The 26,089-nt window shown below is 49.4% G+C and overlaps 1 protein-coding gene across 5 annotated transcripts in view; it reads right to left on the bottom strand.

Annotated features, from left to right (window-relative positions):
- UBASH3B (ubiquitin associated and SH3 domain containing B) overlaps positions 1-24,526 on the bottom strand; it is a 136,510-nt gene extending 111,984 nt beyond the window's left edge. Inside the window, exon 1 of one of the 5 annotated variants that reach the window (XM_025893398.2) lies at positions 24,030-24,526. In XM_025893398.2, the coding sequence (XP_025749183.1) occupies positions 24,030-24,190 (161 nt within the window). In that variant the 5' untranslated portion in view covers positions 24,191-24,526. Of the gene's footprint in view, positions 1-4,541; positions 4,669-4,736; positions 5,083-24,029 lie in introns of those variants that run through there. The other 4 variants (XM_025893395.2, XM_025893396.2, XM_073903865.1 and 1 more) reach the window with 4 other exon arrangements.
- Between the last annotated feature and the right edge of the window lie 1,563 nt (positions 24,527-26,089).

Here is a 26,089-nt window from a genome sequence, read left to right as displayed (position 1 = left end):
CACTTTCCTGGGCCCCACTTTACTTAGAGGTGTGCTCAGTCATGATCCCAGAGGACCTCGCTGCACACATGGTTTCAGAGAGGAGTCTTCAGTTTGAGTGATCCAAGACCTATATTCTAAATCTCATCTTTGTCTGTCTAAAGTACAAGAGGTACAAGGAGGCAAGAGCTCCATTTCCTTTTTGTGAGTGACTTTCTGTTGGATCGAGGAGTCGGGCTGGGCAAAGAGAAGGGTGAGAGCTGGGGATATGTATTTATGGATGTGGAATTTATTGGTGGATTAAAAAAGATTTATAATGTCTTGGATTTTGCAATAAGAATCTTTTAGGCTTGCTCCAGTTTTGTGTAAGAAAACAGGTGGGACACTCGGTTCATTCACTCTATTATGCTTGTAAATAATGACTGTAATGAACAACCCATTAATTACCATGAATGAACAAGTTTGAAATAAAAACAAATAGGTATACATGAAATAATTTCTAGTCAAATGTCATTTCTTATGGAGTAGCACCTACTTTAACTTTTATTTTGCTAAATTAGAAAGAAAAAAAAAGAGCCTCAATATCTCATTTTGCAGTCAAATGCTCTACCACTGAGCTATACCCCCTCAATATCTCATTTTGGGTATTGAAAAGCCTTGGATCTTGCTCTGCAGAATACCTTTTCCCAGGACAGGCTGCTCACAGCATTTGGCTTTGACATTAAAAAGCCTGCAATGAATTGTTTGTAATTTATCAGAAAGAAAAAGGTAATCTGCCTTTTAAGCTTTGCTTATTCTGCTTATGTTATGGAAAGAAGATAAGGCTCTAGTTCTCCTTTCAAACTGGTTATACATGGAGTAGAGGACAAGCATTTGCTTGGAGGTAAGCAGGCCTGTGTTTGAGTCCTAACCAGTGAGTAGCTGTGTTACCTTGAGAAAGTCATTTTCCCACTTGGGCTCCATTTCCTCATCTGAAAATAAGGATTTCCATGTCATTCCCAGCTCACTGGATTTTCACAATAAAGCGTAAAGGTCAAGAGGTATTATGTGAAAGCTGAGGATCTGAATCCTACAGATCAGGGGTCAGCAAACTATAGCCCATGGTCAAATCCAGTCTGCCGCCTACTTTACATAGAACCCACAAGCAAAAAATGGGCTTTACATTTTTAAACGATTGTAAAAAACCAAAACCAAAAGAATATTGTTGTGACAGGTGAAAATAACATGAAGTTCAAATCTCAGTGTCCATAAAGTTTTATTGGAACACAGCCATGCTCATTGGTTTACATATCATCTGCCTGCTTTTGCAGGATGGCCATGAAGTTAAGTCATTGCCACAGAGACCCTGTGGCCTGTAGAGCTGAAAATATTCATTCTCTGGCTCTTTATCAAGTTTGCTGACCCTTACCATAGATCAGTAGGTCTCCAGCTTTAATGTACATACCGATTACCTAGGGATCTTATTAAAATGTAGTTTCTAATTTAGCAGGTTTGGGGTGGAGCAGAGGCTCTGCATTTCTAACGAGCTCCGGGTGCTGCCTGAGCTGCTCGTCTGGGGACCCCATTTTGAGTGGCAAGGCTAGGCTCGATCAGACGGATCTGGGGACGCCATGATTCGCTCAGCATCCTTTGGGGCTTTCCAGAGCCTTCAAAATAAACTCAGACTTACTACTACGTGATTCTTGCCAGTCTGTCCAGTTTTGTTACCACCCCCCCACCCCATGCCTCTCACACACATACCCGAAAACACACTCCCACGCGTACACACGTGTGCCTTCTGCTCCCCGATGTACCAGGCTTTCTCATTCACACGCCTATGCACACCCTGGTCTTCCTGCCTAGAACATTTTCTCGTCTCCCCACCCTTCCACCCTGGACATGGCCAATTGTCCAGCTTCTTGTCCTTCATGCTTCAGCTTAAGTGGCACCTCCTTTGAGAGGAGCCTTCCCGGATTTCCTGAGGCTGAGTTAAGTGGCCCTGTGGTGAGGTCCCTTAGTACCTCATCTCCCTCTTCACAGCCTGAATCACACGCCGTGGGACCTGGGTCCTTAAAGCAGAGGTCATCTCACATATTCCTGCTTGTCCACGAACCAAGCCCAATTCTTGGCACATGGCAGGGGTATAACGTGTGTAACGTGGAATGGAGCAACAGAAACGTCCGGGATCACCCAGCAAATCAAAGTGGAGAGCACAGACTACAGCCTCTCCTGTCTGAATCCTGGTGTGGTGTTTTCTTTTCCCCAAGCCATGCCTCAGAAATCGACGCCCTCTGTTGCAACTGATGGAGGAGTTCAATTTATAGTGTTTCAGAGAGACAGAAATTCAGCCAGTGCTCTGAAACCCTTAGAGCCTTTGGGAATAGCCAGCCTCTTCCCGGGGCTCGCCATTCTGTGGAGTACAGAGAACTTCTGAGCCCAAGGAGCAGCTCCTGAAAACATACCCCCCAGAATGCAGCGCTGGTCCCGGCAGCAGGGCCAGCAGGCTCGGCACCCAGGTGGGGAATCCATCGTCCTGGGCCTGACTCGTGCACAGTGCTGATGAGCGCTCTGTGAGAGGGCCTGGGAAACCCATCCTGAGGCTGCAGGCATCAGCCCTTCTCATTTCTTGTGGCTTCGATTTCCTTACTGATTACCCGAAGCCTGAGGAATGTGGATCAGCCAGACAGACTGCAGGCTGAGGGCAGCCACAGTGGCAAGAAGAGGAGGGAGCAGCAACCCCTCCGTCAGCCCAGCTAGTTGAGAGGCCTGGGGAAGGATGACGGGGGAGGACGGGATGGTGTGGAGGGCACGGGGACCCACCCTGGGTGCGCCCCCACCTGCCCAGGAGGGCATCTTCCCCACCCCTCCTCCACCTGCCCTAAAATTCCCATCCCTAAATCCCCAGAGCTATTCTCTCCAGAAGGTCACTGAGAGTTGCTATGGACTGAATGGAATTGTGCCTCCCCCCACCCCCCAAATTCATATGTTGAAGCCCTACCCCCTAACATGATGGTACCTGAAAATGGGGCCTTTGCAAGGCCATGAGGGTGAGAGAAACTCACCAAGGTGGAGCAGAGATCGGAGAGGATTCTTTCCTACCAGCAGACGCACTTCTCCCCCCACAAGCACCCACCCGGGAAAGGCCGTGTGAAGACACAGTGAGAACGGAGCCGTCTGCAAACCAGGAGGATGGTCCTCGCCACAACCCTACCCCTGCCAGACCTTGATCTTAGACTTCCAGCCTCCACAACGGTGTGAGAGTAACTGACGGAGGTTTAACTGGCCAGCCCCGCGGCACTGCGACCCGGCAGCCCGAGCCGACTACACCGCAGCCTTCCTTCACAGGGAATCTGATCAAGCTGGGTTTCCTCCAACGAATCTTCATTAGGCTCATGAAGGCAGCAGGGGCCAGTCCCGTTTTGCTTGTCATTGTCTCCAAAGCACGTAGTACAGGGCGCAGAAATAAGAAATGTCAATGAAGGGACAAACGTACTGAGTGCTCACTAGATACTAGGCACCATGCAACGTGCTAGGGAAACAGGAGGAACGAAGACACCCATCACTCCAAGGAGACACTCTAGTCTGGGAGAGGGGTAAACCAACGATGATGTGATAGGCAAAGTGCTCCAACAGAGGCATGGGATGGGGTGCATCCAACGTGCTGGGGCCGCGCACACAGATGCGCCTGCGCACACGTACACACAAGGCCATGTGCTCGCACTCGTTCTGCTTCACGACGCGAGTGGGGAGAGCCTGGCCCAGACGTGAGAAACGGGTAATGCAATCTGAGAAATTTTCTCAAAGGGCAACACATGTGAAAAGGACGTTTATGATTTCACTTGAGAGAAAAGTGCACACAGGAAGAAGGCACTTGTTGATTCATCGATTAACAAACTTGAGCAAGCCCCAGGGGTGTTAAAATTGTGGGAACTCGAACCGTCAAAGATAGCTGGGTGCTACAGAGAGTACTGGGGCAGAGAGGAAGGTGAGGGCGAGGGGGCTGGAAAGACAGGCAGCAATCAGATGGTGATCACCTCCTGACTGATACTGAAGTGGATACCTGCAAACACAGAGCAGGGAGCCAAAGGAAGAGAAGCAGAAGACATTTCAGCAGGGGATGAATGTTTGTTGGTATCTTGAATGGTTAAAATGAAATCTTCAAAGGGTCTTGGTGGGGGCTGTAGAAAGGGAAAGGCTCCAAAAACAGACTAACCTGGGGATGTTGGTGCAGTCACTTACAAGTTGGAAAAAGCCTTTAATTGATCTGTCTGGCTTTTCTCATTTGTAAAATGGAAACACTACTTACTAATCCCCTCAGGATGGACAAAAGTGTAAAACACACATACACACACATACACACACACACACACATACACACACACATACACACACACATACACACACACATACACATAGACACACACACAGCAGGTTCACAACAAAAGTAAGATCTTACTAGCTGTCTCTAATTAAGAAGCTCAAAAAAAAAAAAAAAAAAAAAACCAGTTCCAAACACCCTGCAGTTTCAAGAGGGTCCTTTGAAAACTTGGAAGAAAGCCGGCTGTCCTGGCAGCAGGTCATACCTTTGTTTGGTGATTCTCCACTGCTTCTGTATCTGTCTGCCCCTCTTCTCATCTGAGGGATTCTCAGGGGCCAGGAATGCATCCTGTTTGTCTGGGGCCCTTGGATCTACATGATCCTGGGCTCATCAGAGGCACTCCTGGAAACTCGGGATAATTAATTGCACAGATGGGCAAAGCAGACATAAACCGTCTTACCCAGAGTCACAGGAAAGATCAGCCACAGAGCATCTTCTAGAACTTTGACCTCACAGTCCATTGACTTCTTGAGACCACATGGTCGCAGACCAAACAGAACAAAGCCTCTGATCTCTTCCAGGGACAGGCACATTCTTCTCCAAATCCCCACCCAGTGGGAACTGCCACCCAACACTGAGCAACCCGTGTCACCTTCCTCCCTCTCAGAAGTGGCATCCACACTTTCGCAAGGAGAAGCAGACACAACACTCGAAACAACTCTTAAAACACCTTCCTGCAATGTGGGCTATAAACACAGGAAACAGCAGCTGGGTGAGCTGCCAGTAACGTTAATTTGCCAGTCAGGGTGCTGCAGCTCTGTGTGTGAGTTTAAAGCTGTCATCCAGGAACAAAAATAAACCAGGAAAGCAGAAACTGAGGCACCCTGACTGTAGGTCTAATGGAAAGGGCTTCGGAGTCAGAAACGCTAGGGTTAGAAACCCAGCTCTAAAAAAAGAAAAAAAAAAAGAAAAAAGAAACCCAGCTCTGCCATTATTCATGAGGCATGCTCAATCACCTTTTGCTCATTTGCAAACGGGTCTACTACAAATTACTACTAACTGCATGGGTTTTCAGTGAAGACTAACTGACATAGTGTATGCAAGGTGCTGAGGCTAGCGACTGGCACAAAAAAAGATGATTATAAATGGCATTTACCATCAAGCTCCTTGGTATTTCCCCAAAGGACCTGAACACTTATTTTTTTGTTTGTTTAGATTTTATTTATTTATTTGTCAGAGAGAGCAAGAGAGAGAGAGAGAACACAAGAAGGGGAGCAGCGTGTAGAGGGAGAAGCAGGCTCCCCACTGAGCAAGGAGCCTGACATGAGACTCGATCCCGGGACCCTGGGATCACGACCTGAGTCGAAGGCAGATGCTTAACTGGCTGAGCCACCCAGGCCTCCCAGAGCTGAACGCTTATATCCACACAAAAACCTGCACACGGATGTTTATAGCAGCTGCATTCATAACTGCCAAAACTTGGAAGCAACCAAGATGTCCTTTATTCGGTGAATGTATAAATAAACTGTGGCCAAGGGAGTATTATTCAGTGCTAAAAAGAAATGAACTACGAAGCCATGAGGACATGGAGGGACATTAAATGTATATTATGAAGTAGGAAGAAGCCTATCTGGAAAGGCTACATAGTATATGGTTCCAACTATATGACATATTGGAAAAGGCAACATTATGGAGTGGTTGCAGGAGGAGGAATGCCAGGGGTTGGTTGGTGGTGGGGGGGTAGGGGGAGGATGAATCAGCAATAGATAGAACACAGAGGCTTTTTAGGGCAATGAAAATACACTGTATGATACTATAATGATGGATACATGTCATTATATATTTGTCCAAACTCATAAAATGTATAATGCCAATAGTGAACCCTAAGGTAAACTACAGGCTTTGGGTGATTGTCATGTGTCAATGTAGATTCATCAGTTGTAACAGAGGTAGCACTCTGGGGAGCGATGTTGATGATGGGAGAGACTGGGGGGGCAGTGGTATATGGGAAATCTCTATATTTTGCTCTGAACCTAAAACACTCTAAAAAAATAGTCTTCAGGGGCGCCTGGGTGGCTCAGTCGTTAAGCATCTGCCTTCGGCTCAGGTCATGATCCCAGGGTCCTGGGATCGAGCCCTGCATTGGGCTCCCTCCTCAGTGGGAAGCCTGCTTCTCCCTCTCCCACTCCCCCTGCTTGTGTTCTGTCTCTCTCTCTCTGTCAAATAAATAAATAAATAACATCTTTAAAAAAATAGTCTTCAAAAATGATATTTCTCTCCAGCACCCTGGAGGACCTCATATGAATGCACTTGACAGCATCCAGATCTTTGGAAGAACCCCGGACCCCCAAGCAGAGTTATTTGCTAGCTCCGGTGCTGTTCCATAGCACTGTCTACATCTCTCTCTGTTTCTGGGCACGTGGCAGAGTGCAGTGCATTCATCTGATCACTTCTCAGTCTTCCCTATTAGACTGGGAGCACCAAGGCATCAGGGGCCATTCCTTATGCATCGTTTTTTCTTTTGATCCTAGCAGCGAGCAAGCCCGATAATTGCATGTTGAAACAAACAAACAAAACCACCCGGTGAATAGGAAATTGGTGCAAGGAGGAGAAAGAGGTACTCTGGACCCTGACACACAGCTCTCCGATGGTACTCCCCATATTTTGGCAGGAGTCCAGCAGTGCGCAGAGAAAGGCTAAAGAAACATGGTAGTACTTCCTCCTTGATGGTGATCTTCTTCTTTTTCTTTTAAAGAAGAAAACTCCCTCTGTAGAAAAAGGCATTTCCAGAGCAAAGAAAACCAAACAAGGAAATAACCTCGGATTTTTTAGCAAGAAGTGTTGCAACATACATTCTCCCCATCATCAGAAACTGCAGTGACAACAGAAAGAACATCAGCCCTTCTGGAATTTTCTATTGCAAGGAATTCAAGACTCACTTAAGGCTATTTCTTTTATGGCTTTAAATTCCAGCCTCCTGGGCGCCTGGGTGGCTCAGTTGGTGGGGCGTCTGGGGTCATGATCCTGGGGTCTTGTCCCGCATTGGGCTCCCTGCTTGGCGTGGAGTCTACTTCTCCCTCTGCCCCTCCCCCTCTGCTTATGCGCTCGCTCTCTCAAATAAATTAAAAAAAAAAATTCCAACCTCCTGAGTCTGTTATAAACTCAAAGCCATTCTCCTTCCTTACAAGTTCTTTCCTTTCCTATTCTCAGGGGGGGCTGTTCTGTCCTGGCTTGGTTACATTGGACTTGTCCATCTCCTCTGCATGTGGCTCACTGCTGCTTCTCTGAGCCTCTGCCCACTCCCTCTGCCCCAAAGTGATCACATGCACAGAACTGATTACACATCGGTAAGTACGTGCCCAACAAGTGAGTGTTTGAGGTTCACGCCTTCCGAGGCCCTTATCCGACTACCTGAGGTCAACACTACTCCCTTCAGCCCTTGCGTGTGAACGCATTGTTCCTCACCAACCCTGGTGAGGCTGCTTCAAAAGGGATGCTTGGGTAGGGGATGTTCAGAGAATCCAGAGACTTGGCACAAAGGCACTTTAAAGACAGCAGGCTTGGAGGTCAGGTCTACCCCCCACTTGCTCTTCCTACCTCTTGGCTTTTCAGTACCTTGGGACTCAGTGAGTTCCCTCTCTGGGCTATCTGTATGCGCATGTCCTGGGACTGCCTAGTCGTACCCTTTAATAGCTTTGGGTGCATTTCTGTAGGCTTCTTTTTTTTTTTTTTTTTTAGTTTCAGAGGTAGAGTTTACTGATTCATCAGTTGTATATAACACCCAGGGCTCGTTACACCAAGTGCCCTCCTTAATGCCCATCACCCACCTACCTCATCCCCCCCCGACCCATATATTAAATAGGGGAAATGATCTGTTTTACTGTCAGAGCTGTGGAATCATGCATGTGAAAGCACCTATCCAGAAGCTTCCTCATAAAGGACACCCTCAGATTTCATATCCTTCCCCACAGACCTCAGATCCCACGCTGGCCAAACCTAATCTCTGCAGGGATTTCAGATATGTTCTCCAGCTATGTCCTTCTGAGGAGGCTGAGAGGGAAGCTCAGTTACAATCAGTCATAACTGGGCAGAGAATGTACTAGAGCACCCCACAGCTGAGCCATTGGTTTCCAAACTGTCTTTCTGGTGAACTGGAAGGTGCCCACACCCCCCCAGCTATATAACTACCCACCAAAGTCCACAAAATAAGCATCCTCTTTTCTTATGACAGGCCCCCAGATATCAGAGGAGAGAAATTCCCTCCCTCTCTATCTTATCACACGATATTGCAGCCCTCTGCTTGAGTCTATCTTGCCCAAGAGCCTGAGAGAGCAACTTGTGGTCAGGAACAGGGTCTTACTCCTATCAGTACCTCTAGCACTCAGCACAAATCCCAAGTGCCTGGCACAGAGTCGTTGCTCAGTAAGTTTCTGTCGAATTAACAGGCTCTTCTTTCTGCCCTGCCTCAACATCTCCCATACCCCCTTTAAATCTTCTTCTGACTAAACATATGTAGCCCCAGATTACCTGGTTCCCGGGTCAACTCAGAAAAACAGTGGCTAGTTCCCCACGATGCATAAGATGGAAAGGAGAAATTAAAAAAGAAATTCAAGTGAGATGTGGCCCCTTATCTTCCATATCTTTCAGAGCCAGCTGTCTAGCAAACAGCAACCTTCTCTGTTTACCCAAGGTCCCCTGAGAGTCATTCAATTTGAAAGCCTTCACCAGTCACGCAGGACACACGCCATCTTGCTGAAGCAGTTTTACTGGTGTCCAGCCCCTCTTCCTCGGCTGGCCCACCTCCCCACTCCACTGGCCCACAGGGCTGCCAGCCACAGGCCAGAACAAGACAAGCACACTTGCCACCTCCCTGCCAAGGCCTGATGGATGAAGTGACACCCGGAGGTCTGTGGCGCCTGAAGCAGCCAGACAGCAAAGGGGTTATGGCTGTCTTTTCAGCCTTACAGTTGAGAGCCTGTGATCTTACATTTGCAGGAAGATAAGAACTTCAAACGTTCTCCTCAATCCTGACGCACGAAGTTGCTGAAAGTCTGGGTGAGGTCTGAGGTCCCTAAAAGCTCATCTTGATGATCAGACCTACCTAAGAGCTGACTCCCCCAGGGCCCCTTTACATCATCACCACTGTGCTGATGTGTTAGGGATTCTTCCTGATAAGGGGAGTAGGTCTGAGTACTTGTGAGCCAGGCAGAAGGCAGGAGTGGTGTGGTTCTGTATGGAGAAGAGCCATTCCACACGCCTCAGCCAACTCCCCTCATCTCCCTGCGCCTCCCCAGAACGCTTACCCAATCAACCGAATGCTACTTAAATTATCTCTAGGCCCCAAGTCTTAAAGATGTTGGGAAGAGAACTTAGGAACTCACCAAAGATTTACAATGGCTCATTAACTTTCACCCAGAGTCCCCTCCTGCGTCCCATACAACTTTGTGATTCCAAAGCTAGTGATCTGGATCACCATATATCTACCATTTATTGTGCACTGAAGAGTTGGGCTCTGCACTATCTCATTCAAATGAGTACCAGGCAAACTACTACGTACTCTGTCCAAGGAGCCTCACAGAGGCCACAGGAATAGGAGCACGCTTCCCTGTGTCTCTTGTGGAGGGTTCAATTTGCAACACAGATAGCGTCCAGGAGATGTGGTTGGCAGGGACATGCTATTCTGTAAACTCCTGAGTACAATCTTCTGCCTGTCTTCTCAAAGTCTGGAGCTGAGATGGGTAGTACACACAACACATACACATGCTTTCAGAAAGGGTGACGATATCACTGTAACTCTATACAAAACCAGTAGACAGCCAACCACATTGCAACTATTTGGGCCCAGTAAGAGATTAAACCAATGAGATTAAACATATTAAAACAATCAGGTTGCCTTCTTGACTCCCGGTTCTATGTATTCTAAAGACAGCATGTCATTTCTCTGGACCTCAAGTTTGTTTCCTTCTGCTACTCATCAAACTTTACTAAACACCAGCTACACATCATCACTGTGGGTGCTGGTTAGGAACCCAGACTCAGGAATCTGACTGCCTGGGGTTTGCCCCTTGGGTCTACCACTTACTAGCTGTGTGGTCTTGGGCAACTTAAAAATTTCTGTGCCGCAGTGTTCTCATCTGTAAAATGGGGATGATAACAGCTTCTATCTCATAAGGTTGTTACAAAGAATAAACAAAATAGTGCACATGTAATGTTTTAAAATACTGCCTGGCACCAAGTAGGCACTCAGCGAGGGTTAGCTATGAATATTCGGTGCTGGGGTTGGAATGATGAGGGCGACGAGACAACCAGTGAGGAGTTAGGTATAGGAAAGGCAAATGAGGAGATCTGGTAGACCTCTGTCCTGTGTAGAACATCACAAACTAGGAGGACATGCAGACCGAGAGTGTTACACACGCACATACGTGCCATGGTAGAAGAACGATGGCCCCCAAAGATACCCCCGTCCTAATCCCCAGAACCTATGAGTACGTTCCCTTCCAGGGTGAAAGGGACTTTGCAGATGTAACTAAGTTCAGCATCTTGAGCCAGAGCACGGCAGTCGTTAGTGTCTTTCTGAAGGAAACAGTGAAGCAGGAGAGGCAGAAACAGATGGAAGGCCAAGTGGGAGTGGTGCACTCTGTGGATGGAGGAAGGGGCGATGAGCCAAGGAATGCAGGCACACTCTGGAAGCGGGCGAAGTTAAGGAAACAGACTCCCTCCTTGAGCCTCCAGCAAGAGCATAGCTCTATTGCCATCTTGATTTTAGGCCACATCATGCCCATGGTGGATTTCTGATCTCCTGATGTTAAGAGAATGAATTTGTGTTGTTTTAAGTCACTACAAGTTTGTTCGAGTAGCGATAGGAAACTCTACTACACATGCCTTTGGTCACATGTGCTGTATGTCACAAAACCTCTTGTTGTTCACAAAAGCCACTTGCTGACTCATTATGACTCATGTCCCTACTTCCCAAAAGGGGTGAAGTGAAAATTTAAACTTCCAGAAGGAAGTGTTCACTTTGATGCAACTGGCCTGTCAAGGGGCTCCTCATGTTCCTCGTTCACAGCATTAGCCTCTCTGAAGCAAGAGAGCTTGGTTAGGGAGGATTAGAACGGCCCACCAAATGTCACAGAAAACCAACAGTCCACAGGCTTTCTGGAAGAGCCTCAAAGTACCAGGACCCGACCCCTGACAATAAGTAGTATCACTTTACACGTGCATGACTTTTGGTGATTTTTAAAAAAAAAATTTTTATAAACATATAATGTATTATTTTTTTCAGGGGTATTTTTGGTGATTTTTTATTACTTGTATATACATTGCCTCATTTTGATTCATCCAACGTATTGAAACACTTGATCAAAACCACATCCTGAGATGTGGTTTTGGAGATGAGAAAGTGATGAGGTCCAGAATTTGAAGCCAGCCTTTTGTCGCTAAAGCCAGTCTTCTCCCCACCATAGCGGAAGGCAACATTTGTTCTTACCGTCCTAGGTGGGTAACTGAGACAACTCTGGGTCCCCTCCAACACCGCCCCTACCACCGGTGTGATGCTCCCGTGCCCACCCAGCCCACCCTTCTTCCCAGAGGTGACCACTCCAACTAGCCATAGACAAGTTAGCTGCCTCTTCCTCAGGCTGAGATGTAAACACATGGCAGACAGAAGGAGGGGAGCGAAAGGGAGAGAAAAGGCAGAGAAACTGTGTGAAAGGGCTAATCAAGATAAAAACCCAGTCCATTCCTCCCGAAAACAGAGCCAGAAAGCCTTGTTAGCAATCTCCTTCTTGGAGGCAGAGCCTGCACTCAGGGAAGTAGCCTGATGTATATAAAAAAGAAACCATGTTCTGGCCTGGGAGTCAGGAGGCCTAAGGTCTGCTTCTGTCACAGACCAGCTGGTGGTCTTGAAAAAGTCACTTCATTTGTTTGTCTCATTTTACTTCTATGTAGAAAGAGGAAGTTGGACTGGACAAGCTCCACAAGCAATGCTAGCTATACATTTCTGAGATTCTGTCTCTACAGGTCTTTTTGATGCAGGAACACTCTGTTTCAACAGAGATACAGGAGTCGTCCCAAATCGAGGGCAGGAACCTTGTATGAGCTTCTTCACCCTGAAGCAAGTCCTATCATTCCTCATACGTGACTCTCAAGCCAGGGGCAAGTGATTTCTATCATGCAGTTAAATACGAGGTGCAGTCTAAGATGTGAATAATGATTAACATTTCTTGAACACCTCTATCTACGTACGCTTTCTGTTATCTAGAGCTTTCACAAAGTATTGTGTTCTAGACGTTCACGGGGTGCCCAGGGGGCTCAGTTGGTTAAGCATCTGCCTTCGACTCAAGGTCATGATCCCAGGGTCCTGGGATCAAGCCTCACGTCTGGCTCCTGGCTCAGCGGGGAGCCTGCTTCTCCCTCTCCCTCTGCCTACTGTTCCCCCAGCTTGTGCTCTCTCTCTCTCTCTGTCAAATAAATAAATAATTTTTTAAACAAAGATGTCACTAATTTTCACATCCTTTGGCAACCCATGAGCAACCATCACTCACCAAATCACCTAAATTTAAAACCATGTATTATTCTGTACATTGTCCATGTCCACCAACTCTCAGAAATCCAATGCTCACATAAAACCTACCACACAAAGTACAACTTCCCTTTCTTTGGGGTAAATGTACTTTCTTTGGGGTAAATGTACTTACCCCCACTTCAGGGTCTTCTGCTTGTTTCTTTCTCCCCCTTCTTTCCTCTAGCATTTCCTTCCAGAGCACCCAATAAAGCCATCAGCCATTCATATTCCACACATCCCCACTCGTCTCCACGTTGTAGGTGAGTGCAGGTGGGCCCACGTGTGCAGGACAACTTGCAGTGACTTAGAAGACTGGACAACGCCTTCCCTCAGGTACACGGAAGGTGCTCTGGTCCCTGACCACCAGCCTCCTCGCGAATCTTGATGTCTTATAGACAGAGCATAGATCCCCAACACTCCTTGATGAGCTCTTTCTGATGGAGAGGACCTGGTGGCAGGAGCTTACTGGAGAAAGGAAATTAGAGAAAATGAGCAGGCTGAGATCTCAGCTGGAGACCAAAGAGAGGAGGAGCTGAGAATTTTTCTCAGTGGTTTATCCACAGCATTGACCAGCATGCCGTAACCACTGGGAAAGATGTGTTGAACAAAGAAATGAAGGAAGGGTCACTCCAGCACAGATGGTCCGGCGATCTCACATAGTTTCCAGTGAGGGCAGGTAAGTGCAGATACGGATGGGTGGAGGCCGGGTGCCGAGGTATGGATGGGGGAGCACATAAAATCTCTAGCAGCGAGGGAATCCTAAAGGGGAGATGATTCTTACATCAGAGATTCCAGATCATCGGTCCATTCACAGTCAGATCTCAGTCAGCTGCCTCCGTTTCAGAAAGAAGATCCCATTCGCCCAAGGAAAGAGTGTCAGAGAGCAGGGCAGGATCCCGGGGTCCTGATCCTCAGGAGTTTGGGGGTGCTGAAGAGGATTACCGGAAACCCTACAGAGAGGCTTTGGAATCTCCATCTGGGAACACCTCATTCACGACCACCGACTTCACTCACTTGGGCACTGCAGAGGCGATGGGACGTTTTTTTGACCTCAGTCTTTTTCATGAAATTCTCTTCTCCCGTCTTCTTCCAGGACACCTGTCATTTTGTTCTTTTCCTGCCTCTTGGACCATCCCTCTTAGCTTCCTTCACCTTCTTTCTACTCTACCCACCAGCTGGCCCCCGACAATACTATCCTTGGGGGTTGGTTTCTTTCCTTTTCTTTTCACTCTGCCTGTTCTTTACAGCTACTGCCATGCCTTCTGCTACAATCTCCAGGAAACAGTCTGGTCCCGACTCATTTCTCCACCTCGCCTCTCACTACCTCTCTGTCTCCTTCCCCCCCAGTCCCAGCCCCCCGGGGCCGCGGCTCTGAAGCCAAGCTCTTCTCTCTGACTGGAATGTCTCCCCTCCTCTCTGCCCAGAAAAGCTCTCCTCATTATTTAAGGTCTGCCTTAATTATCACCTCCTCTGCTTTCCTCAACCTTCTCAAGTTGCGCTAATTGTTTTTTCTGTGGTCCCACAGGGGTTTTTTCAAACTTTGACTACAGCAACAATCATATTATGATAGCGCATTTTAGGTTTATATGTCCTGCTCTCTTGAGGAAGGCTGAGCTCTTGGAGAAGGAAGACAACTTTCACATCCATGACAAGTTCCTGGCATACAGTTGGCACTCAGTAAATGCCCAGTGGAAGAGTAAACGAAATAATGTTAAACCTCAAGTCAGGCCCAACTATGGGCCAGCTCTGTCTTTTGGTAGCCAACACGTTTCCTTTTCTTTCTGAGCTAGACGGTAACAGAGGGGGAGAAGGTGAGAGAGTGTTGAGCAGAGTGAGTCAAGAGACCCACTTTTAGATTAAAATCTGCTTCTATCTTCCATTGTGGTATAATATGAAATCGTTCAAATGGTCTACCACTGATCTTCCCAAACTCCCACCTCTCAAACTGAAGGGTCCTGCTGCCATCTTGTTCACACCTTGAATTTCCTTCAGGCCTCCCTGTCTGGTTACAGCACCCTGCTCACCTCCTCACCTACACCCTGCATCTATCTCTGGCAGCACACCGATCACACTTTATTATCATTTTCTGTCTTCCACACTGAATTGCCAGTTCCTGAGGGCAGAGATTATATATAATGATGCTCTGTACTCTTTATAACTCCTGTTAGAATAGGCTATCATAGTTGCTCATAAATACGTGGTGAAGTGTATAAACATTAAAAAAAAATTGGCATTGCCAAGGAAACGTTTGATGGAGATAACACATATGCAAAATTGAGTGGTTGTTTTTTTAAATTCTGTTGAAGTCTAGTTGACACATAATGTTATATTGGTTTCAGGTGTACAACAGAGTGATTTGACAAGACTATATGGAATGCCGTGCCCACCGCAAGTGCAGCTACCATCAGTCATATCCAACACTACTATGTATAGCAGCATTGACTATATTCCTTATGCTGTGCCTTATTCATTCCATAATGGGGGCCTGTACCTCCTCCTCCCCTACACCCATTTTGCCTGTCCCCGCACCTTTGGCAACCATCACTGTTGTTCTCCATATTGATGCGCCTGTTTCTGCTTTTGTTTGTTTGTTTATTCATTTGTTTTGTTTTTTAGATTCTACATATATGTAAAACCATATGGTGTTTGTCTGGCTTTTTTTCTTTTTTTTTTTTTTTTCTCTCCTTGTCTTGTTCTTCAGATTTCATTTGTCAGGATATGTCAGAAGAGGCCCCGAAGAGAAAAAATATCACGGTGGGTTGAAGTGGCTGCAGACCCGGGACAAAGTACTTGGTATCTTTGCAGGTAATCTAGGGATGACCCTCTCTCTTCCCTCCGTGCTTCACAGGGTGCAGCCTAATAAGGCTTGAGGGATAAGAGACCAGAAAAGAAAGGAAGAAGAAGAGAGAGGAAGGGAGGGAGGTGGGGAGAGGTGGAGGGTGGGTGAAAGGAAGCTCAGGGAAGAGAAGCGAAATGCATTGTGATTGAACTAGTTCCCCAGGGTGGGCGAAATCTGCTTCAGCAGAAAGCAGAAAGCGGACAAATGCTGGGTCCACAGTCCACTCAAGGGATGACATAGGTGAGGTCACTAGTTCAGAACTCCAGCAACCCCATGTTGTTCTGAGCGTGTGTCTGTGTTTAAATAAGACTGTACACAAAAGCAGTGATTGGAGGCAGATTTCTTCCCTGTTAAGTGCTTCCTACCCGAGATCAGAGAAGAAACATTTAGAGGGTGAATGCTCACCGTCAATATTTTTGAATGGGGCACAGTCAACCCGGAAGCAGGATTCTAAACAAGCCTGCTACCTGATTCATAGAGAAGGCTGATTCAACAACACCTGAAAAGAAATCCGAACTGTTGGGCTGCCTCTGGCCATCTGTGCTATCAGCTTCCTCTTGGCATTTGCCAGACTGCTGCTCTCTGCTTTCTGCTGGTGTTTCTTCCAGCTTCCCACTGTGTGTGGCAACAGCCCTAGTCCTGGTGGAGTTCATTGCCACTGTTGCTTTAGGTACGAGAGTGTTCATGCTTCCACTGGGGCAAAGGAACACAATGTGAATCGTTACACAAACAGCTGGTGACTTCCAGAAGGGAAGGTGCCCCTTTAATTAAAAAGGTGCCCATGAGCCATTTATTTCCCCCAGGGGTGGGGCTCAAGGCACTAACCTCCTCTTTCATTTAACCAGCACTTTGTTTTATGCAAGAGAGCCCATTGTGTACCAATTTGAAAATGATACTATTGTATACTGCTTAAATGACTCTCCCCCCTCGCCATGTAATTGGCTGCTATCCTTCTTTCTTTCTGTTTATTTACTCTCTAGAATATCAGTAGTCAGTCCCAAAAAGTTTTATTTAAAGGGAGAAGAGAAGAATTTGACAGTAAAGCACTGGGGAAAATAAAACAAAACAAAAACAGAAATACAAGACTCGGTGAAAACATCCTGTGCTGTCCAAAACCATGTGTCCATGTCACCCTCGAGCCTCCAGAGCGCCTCAAATGTGGTTGACTTCAACCCCATTTACAGTTGGGAAGACTGAGCCCTGGGAAAAGACAAAGATGGGTGTGAACCCAAAAAACAACCAATAAGCGAGAGCAGAGCAAGAGCGCAAAGCCGGGGTCTGAAAGAAAGGTAAACTGAGTTTGCTTTCCACAACCGCTGGGCTACCAGTGGGGTGTGAGCTGAGCGCAGAACCTTCACACTATCTGTAAAGTGTTGTTCACCCAGGCCTAGAAGAAGCACACCTGCCCCTCGGGGGGTCACTGGGGACGAAGTGCAGCCAGCTAGACGGAGTGCCAGGCTCCAATAGCTGACTTCAGAGGGTCAGTGAAAGTCGGCATTCATCTTTTCCTCCTGAGAACTGCACAGAATTTGGTAGGATACCATGCACCTCGTAAGAACTCAGATAATTTCTGGATGTTCATCTGAGGCATTCCCAAGAGGCCTCAGCCCCAGAAACAGTAATTGGCAAAGAACATGCCTGCAAAGGCACCAGGAATACAAGGATGGTGGCGAGAGGGGCCAACCCGAAAGGAGATCTCCTATCACATAACCCTGAGCCCCCAACAGAAGGTCTGGAGGGCGGAGGCCCCTGCTCCATCTGTCCATCCATCCTCCCCTGGGACATTCTCCCAGAAGCCTCTGAGGGACATGCAGTGGCCCCTGGGAAAATCCTCCAATGAAGGAGACAAGAGCTGTCAGCCCCAATGGGGACCAAAAGCATCTTCCTCTCCAGCAGCTGCTCCATCCTGCAAGGACTGTGCCCATCACGGTGCAGAGAAGCTGCTCTCGAGTGAGATTCTCTCTCTCTCTCTCTCTCTCTCTCTAGCGCTAGAGTCTGATTCCATTTGAGACTAATCAGAAGACAACCATCTGGCACTCCTGCACATCCCCAACCCGGGCCATTTATTATAATCAACAGCTTGGGCGGCACAGGCCCTGCTCCAGGTCTGCTTCTCCTCAGCCTTGCATCCCTCGGGGCACTCTGCAGACAGAGGCGCTGGGGAACAGAACCCAGGTACTGAGGGAAGGCACAGCCTCCACGCCCTACTCACGACTTCATGCCCACAGAGTGGTGAGGAGCAGGGAGATGAACAGTGGAGGCAGCCCAGGAAGCAGGCCCCAAAGAAGCCAAGCAGAATAAAATCACCATTGCAGCAGGAACATCCCCGTCTTTACCCAGGGCTCACCGGATGCCACAGACTCCGTGGCTGTTTGCATGGGACAGCACCGTTGGCCTTTACAACAATCCTATAAGGTAAGTACTGTTATTATCGACATTTTCCGGGCCAGGAAATTAAAGCATGGCACTTCCAGCAAATTGCCCAAAGTGTCCTGGCTGCCTGACCAGGCACAGGCTAGACTTGTGTGTCTTGGGCAGATAATGCTGGGGTCTCTTCCGTGCCCTGCTGCACAAGTAGAGGCCCCCCCCGTCTCTCTCTCTCTCTCTCTCTCTCTCTCACACACACACACACACACACACACACACACACACACACGTGCGCGCGTGCGCATCAGACACCTGCGGGGATGGGGCTGGCGACGATACCCCAGCCGCCCTGGTCACTGGCCAGAGAAGAACTGGTGAGAGACACAGATTCGCTAGGTTTGCATGTGGCTTCTCTGAAAAGCCAAGCCTCTAGCTCTGAGATCTAATGACTGCACCTCAGTGAAAAGCAGTCTGAGTCTGAGGCAGCCAAGGAAAGGGGGCAGGGTGGTGACAAAAACCCCCGGACAGAGTCACGAAGAACGATACTCTTCACTCTCTGTGGCACTTAGTTTTCTCATGAAACCATCAAGGTCTGAGACTTGATCATGATTATGCATATAAATCTGCTTTGTCTTCTCTAAAGGGGTCTAAAAACCTAAGGTAATATTACTAGGGCATAGTGGAATTTCCGTAGAAGCTCTGTGCAAGGGGTTACAATTGTATTACCAGCAAATTCAAATACATCGTGGTCTACTAGCAATACAAGGAGATGAACTACTGATTCATGCAGCATCATGGAAGACTCTCCAAAATATTACGCGGAGGGAAGAAGCCAGGCAGGCACAAGAAGATGCGCTGTAGGATTCCGCTTCCTTGCAGATCTAGAAAATGCAAACTAATCTGTAGCGACAGAAAGCAGACCGGTTCCCCAGGAAGAGGGTGGAAAGGGGCACAAGGAGACTTTTAGGGGTGACAGGCAAGTGCTGGGTCTTGTGGTGGGGATGCCACGGGTGTATGCATTTGGCAAAACTGATCAATCTGTAAATAGATTTAGTTTCAGGTACATAAATGATACCTCAATAAAGTTAAAAATAACAATGCCTGTCAGTCTTCCCTTTTGAACCAGGGTCTCTGTGCAGCCTGGGAAGGTCACTGGACTCGCAGTTTTAGCTCAAGACTTTCATGGTGACTGGGCCCCATGCAGGTCAAGTGCCCGCCGAGCTCCTCCGAGCCTCAAGCCTCTTCATCTTTAAAACAAGTCTTCCATCCTGCACTGTACCCCAGAGGACTTCTGTGCCAATCAAGAGGGCTCTTGGGTGCATGAGAGCAATTTTCCGACTGCAAAATAACAGAGAGACGTAGAGGAACTTTTGTGTGGGTGCGCGGTCATGATGGGTAGCTTCGAGTCCTTTGCCCTGCCCATCTAGAAGGTCCCTCCAGCTCCAGGTGGTCCGCCGTTTGTGTCCTCTCTCTACCCAAGGCCCCCGGGGAAAGCAGCTACAGCAGCCCCCTCCACCAGAATCGGCCACAACTCGGAGATGCTGAGTTGACTGAGTACTTTTAGAGGCTCCAATGTCAACCACCAGGTAATCTGGAGAAGGCCAGAGAAACTGGATACTTTACTGCATGGGCCGTGCAAGGTGCCTTGCAATTCCATGTGCAGCCAGCTCTGAAGGTGTTTTATCTTTGGGCGCTGAGGCATAGCTAATGCAGCTTACTGTCCAAAGCGAAGTCAAATATGCTTACGCCAGCTCTTTCCTTCTTCCACTGTCCTGCTCTTTGACTAGGTAGGCATTGTTCAAATATTCCCTGGAGGAAAAAAGGACGGCCTCTGCCACAGGTATATCTTTGCTGGAGATGTCAGCCAGCGAACCACCTCACCTCCTGTTCTTCCAATCAACACAATAAAACCATAATCCTCTCTGTCCGGTGTCCACGTTATATTTTCAGCTATTCTAAGTCCTTTCCTGCCTGTGACTCACTGTGTCTTCACAAAGCCTCGTGAGCAACACAGGACAAGTGTTGCTGGGCACAGAAGCTGTGCAGGAATGTTGAGGAAAATGGAAGACCTAAGAGCTTCCTCAGTCAGAAGCTGGACTAGCGCTTGGGCCATGGAATCCCTGCTACCAAGTCCTTTTGCAAGACTGTATCTCTCCATCACCAGCAAACATTAAAGCCATTTGCTAGAGGCAGAGTTCTAGACACAGGCAGCCTCAAACCAAACCAACCAAAACAAAATTAAAGGTCAAAGGTGTATCGGCGAGGACTCCTCAAATTCAATGGTGAGGTGATGCTCACACCCTTGGCCTCAAGCTGCAGAAGATACAAGAGATAAGAGCTTCGCTCCCCCACAAACCACAGAGGCCAGTAGGGGATGGTATGAAATCAAGTAGCAAAGCAATAATCCCCCTCAGAGTTTCCCACCCACCTTCTCTCCTGGCCCCCAGACATCCCCTTCCCCAGGCCTTTGTTCAGCACATCGTTCCTTTGCCTTCCCACCAAACTCACTCCAGTCTTGACCAAGCTGGACCTTTCTTTTTAGAATTTTTGGAATGGGAACTTTTAGAAGAGCTAACAGGTATAAGGGGGGGGGGGAGGAAAGGAAGGGATAGGCCATTTTGGCCCCTTGCAAGTTTCCTTCCTGAGGCCTCCCTAACACCTCCTTACCTGGTGCTCACACACACACACACACACACACACACACACCCCCAGGAAAAATCGCTACTTCTCAGTCCTCCCTATGGCAGGTCCTTCTACAGCAGTGTTTGTGGACCGAAGGTAATAGGGTGGGATGGAAAAAACATAGTTCAGCTCTGAGGGAGTGATGAGCTAGAGGGAACATACCCCGAGCTCACCCAGCTGGCTCAGTACTCCTCTCCCTTAGCTCTGTCAAGCAGTTAATAAGCGTGCACGAATTAGTCCTGTTCCCCTCAGAGGAAGCCAGTGAGGCCCTGAGGAGTTAGGTGACTTATCCAAGACCACAGCACAACACGGGCTGGAATGGGACCTGGGCCTTGCTGGCCTGAGCTCTCTGCCGGCCCACCCAGAGCCCGGTGGAAGGTCTCCTCCTGCTGCTGCATAACACCAGACCCAGTTACACCCAAAGGGAAACCAGAGCTGTTGGCCTTGGCTACCACCAGTCTCTCCAAAGGGCTGTGTTCCAAACATCCCTCTCATCCCTCCTTGATGCATCCCAGCCACGTCTCCCAGAACCCAGAAAATTATCACCGCTCCCCCCTGCTTGCAATTTCTTCACGCCCCTTCCTCTAAGGTTAAGGTCTAAGAAAGAGGCTTCTCAGAAGCTAAGCCCGATGCCCTGGCTCTCTGTCTTCTTAACTTGGCAGCCCAGGGAGAGTAGAACTAGATCAGGTAACAGCCAAGGGCTCTGCCCTCTCCCAGACAGGGAATGTGATGGAGACAGAACAGCAAAGCCAACTCCCCTCCTGCCCAGGCTGTTCCATGAGGACCCACTCAGTCACTCTTTCAGTAAAGAGAGGCAGTGCTAGTCATAATCCTACTAGCTGTGATAGGCTGAATAATGGCTCCCCAAAAGCTCTCCAAGTCCTAATCCCTGGAACCGTGAACATTGCTTTATGGTAAAAACAAAAGAAATAAAGGGGGGGGAGGAGATTTTGCAGATGTGATAAAGGATCCTTAGATGGCAAGGCTATCTATCCTGAATGATCTGGAGAGGCCCTAAGAGCAATCACTAGTGTCTTTGCAGGAAAGAGGCAGAGGGAGATTCGACACAGATAGCAAAGCAATGTGACCGTGCATTCCGAGATCTCCTCGACCCACACGATGCAGCCACAAGCCAACCGATGCCAACAGCCACAAAGCCATGGATGAGGCAAGGGATGGATTCTCCCCCGGAACCTCCAGAGGAAGCACAGCCCTGCCGACACCTTGATTTCAGCCCAGTGACACTGATTTAGGGCTTCTTGCCTCCAGAACTAGGAGAAAATACATTTCCGTTGTTTTAAGCCACCCAGTTTGTGGCCGTTTGTTATAGCAGCCCCAGAAACTAATACAGTAGCTAACACCTAATAATCATCCACAACATGCCAGGCATTGCACTAAGCATTTTACGTACATTAACTCATTGTGCCTGGGCTCTGGATGTGAGGGTGAGCAGACACCCTGGCGGATTGAATCCCAGCCTTACTGCTTAGTGTTCTGACTCTGAGCAAGTTATATAACATTACTAAGCCTCTGTCTCCAAATGCATAAAATGGGCATACATGTTACCTTTCTCATTGTGTTGCTAGGAGGATACAATGGTTAATAAAGATAAAGTGCTTGGAATAGCATATAATAAGTACTCCCTAAATGCTAGCTATTACGAGATCTCAGGGGTTGAACCAGCCAAAATTAGACCATCATCCCAATCTGTTGGGACATGGACAAGACCTCCCGGACCCAGTGCAGGAAAAAAGATGCCGACGCCCCTTTAAAGCAGGTTTGAATAGCAAACATGACAGTCTGAGGAGTTCAGTTAAGTATTTCTTCCCTCAATTGAGTAACTTAGGTCCTTAATGTTGGCCTAGATGCCGGGGGGCCTGTGCTAATTCTGCAGCACTGCCCAGCAGACTCCCCAGCCCCTACCTCCTGGCCTTAAGGAGAGGCGTGCACAGCCATCCACCAGAATAAGGACATAACTTGCAGCATCCACACCTGACACAGCCCTGCAGAGCCCACCCCATTTTCTCTGTAACTCGGGCATCAGGAACTGGAGCCCCATCGCTTGGAAGTCAACTGGAGTGAAAAACATCAGTCTGTTTCCCGACTTTCCAAGGCCCACTTTCCTGACTGTCCCAGCGGGCTGGGTGGAAAGATAAAACCAGGGACGTGCTTTGGTTACAAGGTCACAGCCAAGTTAGTAAAGAATAGAGTAAGCAAGGTTTGCCCAGAGGCTGGGGAAGGGTAACCTAGACTTGCCACCTGACAAAAGGGGAGAGAAAAAAATTTTTTTTTTTCATCAGCTTGGCCCTTCCTGATAAAGTTTGCCCAACTCTCCCGTTTAGGTGATGTCATTCAAAGAAGCAGCGCCCCCGCCCCCCCAGGATCGCAGGCCTTGTGTCCCCACCTAAGAAATTAACCAAAGGAGAAGGGCCTGGCCGCCGGGCCTTGGCTTCCTCCTAGGCAGGGTTCCAGCCCCACGGTCTTGGTTGACCAGCTTAAGAAGACTCCTGCTGCCACTGACCTGTGCAGGCGGCCAGGCCTCTTCCCAGCGGGCTCCAGGGACTGCCACCTGCGCTCGCTCAGCCCTTCCCCACCCCACCCTCCAAGGGTTAGAAGGATGAGGGAGGACAGCTCCCCTTCTTACTCTCAGGCACCCACAGATTTCCGCGCTGCCGTCACCACTGACGAGAACCCAGGTCCCCAGGAGGAATCGCTTCTCCTTCTCATTCCATCCTCCCTATCAATGAACACGCAGCAACACCCACGCTCCCGCTCCTCCTACTCCGGAGGGAGACCGAACCGGAGAGCGACATCCGGAGCTGGAAGCCGCTGCAGTGAGACCTCCGCCCCGAGGTCCCTTGCCCTTTCCCAGCCATCGGAGGATCCTCAGCCAGCCCAGCGTTCCGGATCCAGAGGGTGCCCGAATCCTCGGTGGGGCCCCGCCTCCCCGGGGGCCGGGCGCTGGAGACCTCGGGGAGCCCGCGAGACACCGGCTTAGCCCCACTACGGGGGCCGGCCGCCGGGCACGATACCTGGGAGCCGACGCCGGTGCCCTCGCCCGTGCCTCACCTCCGGCACCCTCAGCAGGGGCCCCCGCCCGCCCAGCGCTCCCGCGCGGCGCCTGCCCCGGCACCCGCGCCGGGAGGGGCCGAGTCCCGGGCCGCCCGCGCGCGGGTCCTGACCCGGCAGGTGGTGGGCAGCGGGGAGCGCGCCGCCCGGCGGGTCGGCGCGGGGAGGCGAGCCGGAGCGAAGCCGAGGGCCGGCCGCGGGGGGCGGCGAGGGGCGCGAGCCCTGCCACTTACGCGCGGGCTCTGGGGAAGCCCATGGAGAGCAGCACGTCCAGCGCCGATCCATGCTTGATGGTGCCCGGGCGCTGCTGGCGGCTCCTCCGCGGGGTGACTTTGCTGTACAGCTCCTCTCTCGCAGCCATGCCGAGCGGGCCGGGGTGGCCGTACTGAGCCATGGCTCAGCGGCCAGCCATTGCCGGGGAAAGCGCCCGAGCCACGAGCGTCCGGGAGGGAGCAGGGGAGGGGGCTCGGGGACCGGGCGCCGGGCGGGAGGCGGCGGCGGCGACGGAGGCGGCGCTCGGAGCTTCCCCAGAGTCGAGACTGACGCTTCCTGGTGAGGCCACCGGAGCCAGAGCGGCCCGCGGGCTGCTTGGGCCGGACCAGCCGTCAGCTGCTCGGGCCCCCGGGTGCCCCCAGCGCGGCGCCTCCAGCAGCCCTCTCTCCTCCGCCCCCTTCCTTCTCTGCTCCTAGCGGTCCGGGAATTTGCAATGAGTAATTTTTGAATGGATCAAAAAGGAAAAGGAGCCTTGTGGGCCGGCCCTGCCTTGCCAGTACCGAGGCCCCGCCCCTCTCTTAAAGCGACAGCGCTGCCCGAGCCTGCTCCGGCCGGCCGGGCTCAGGCTGTAGCGTCCGGGTGCTGCCCGGCGGAGTACTCGAACCAACGAGGCCTGCCTAGGTGCGTGGGTTCCGGGGAGTCGCTCCCAGGCCCCCAGTCTTCTCCACGGCTTACCCATAGAGCCAGCTGGGCCTCCAGACGCCAGATCAACCAGTGTCAAGTTTAATGTGGTTCATGTGGTTCTAGATGGGTTAATAATGGAAATTCGGCGAACTGCTGGATGACATTAATGAACCAGAGGGCCAAGCCCTGTAGGCCCAGATAAAAGGTTTTGCTTCCAAAAGACCCTGCAAAATCCGGAGCATTGGTATAGCCAGTGGAGACCAAGCTCCCATCAGCTGCCCAAGTGGCCACACCGAAGACCTACCCTGCTCTCCAGGACTGAGATAGTGACTTCAGGACAAAGATTGGGACCTCGGGCTCTCAAGCTTGGGAGGGGGGAAGGGTCCAGGCAGAGGGTAGGGTGGAAAAAAGAAGAGAAAGGGGAAGGTGGAAGGAGGAAGGAGGAAGGAGGACAGGGAAAGTGGGAAGTGGAGGGAGGGTGGAGGGAGAGGGAACAGAGAAAGAACACTTTCTAATTATAAAAGGTGTTCAAAATGGAGTGGGTTGGTTTTCATTGAGCACCTTGTCAATGAAAGAATTCAAGGAAAGACTAGATAATCTTTGCTCAGTGGTGACATATAAGTGAATTTGCATCATGGGTTAGATAAAACTACTCCCACCTCAAAGAAGGTGGGAGTCTTAACCACACTCACTCCCACCCCGTACCCCACACACTAAACTTGACTTGAGGATGTTAACGCTTTCTTTCTTTTCTTTCTTTCTTTCTTTTTTTTAAGATTTTATTTATTTGAGAGAGAGTGAGAGAGAGAACACGAGCAAGGAGAGTGCCAGGCAGAGGGAGAAGCAGGCTCCCCGCTGAGCAGGGAGCCTGACATGGGACTTGAACCCAGGACGCCGGGATCATGACCTGAGCCAAAGGCAGACGCTTAACTGACTGAGCCACCCAGGCGCCCAATGCTCTTTCATTGGAGACAAACTTACTGTCTTCGGTCAAGGACAACAGCCCCACTTGGTTTAATGAAAAAGAGAGTAAACCCTAGCTGCTCTTTTTCAGGTAATAATAATAATAATAATACCGAACATGTACTGGACTCTCGTGTCCATCATTGTGCTAGGCATAGTAATTGAATTGACTCATTGTTTACGACCCTTATGGGGTGTGTACAATTATTTTCCCAGTTTGCCGATGACAAAACTTGGCTCAGAAAGGTTGAGGAAGATCATAGAGCTGCTAAGTGTATAATGAAAGCTTTTATTGACTGTGGTGCCCAGATACGTTGCTTCTGCCTCTACGGCCCCATGCCCTTACCTGTGTGCATCATAGTAACCTAGCCTCACACATATGGGGTTCTCCAAAAATGTCCACTCCTTTCCCTGCCTAGAGCATGGGGAGGAA

Source organism: Callorhinus ursinus, unplaced genomic scaffold (genome assembly GCF_003265705.2).
Source record: "Callorhinus ursinus isolate GAN/ISIS: 27379988/994484 unplaced genomic scaffold, GSC_fseal_2.0 scaffold19, whole genome shotgun sequence".
In the NCBI taxonomy this organism is placed as follows: domain Eukaryota; kingdom Metazoa; phylum Chordata; class Mammalia; order Carnivora; family Otariidae; genus Callorhinus; species Callorhinus ursinus.
This window is presented reverse-complemented; position numbering and strand designations above follow the sequence as displayed.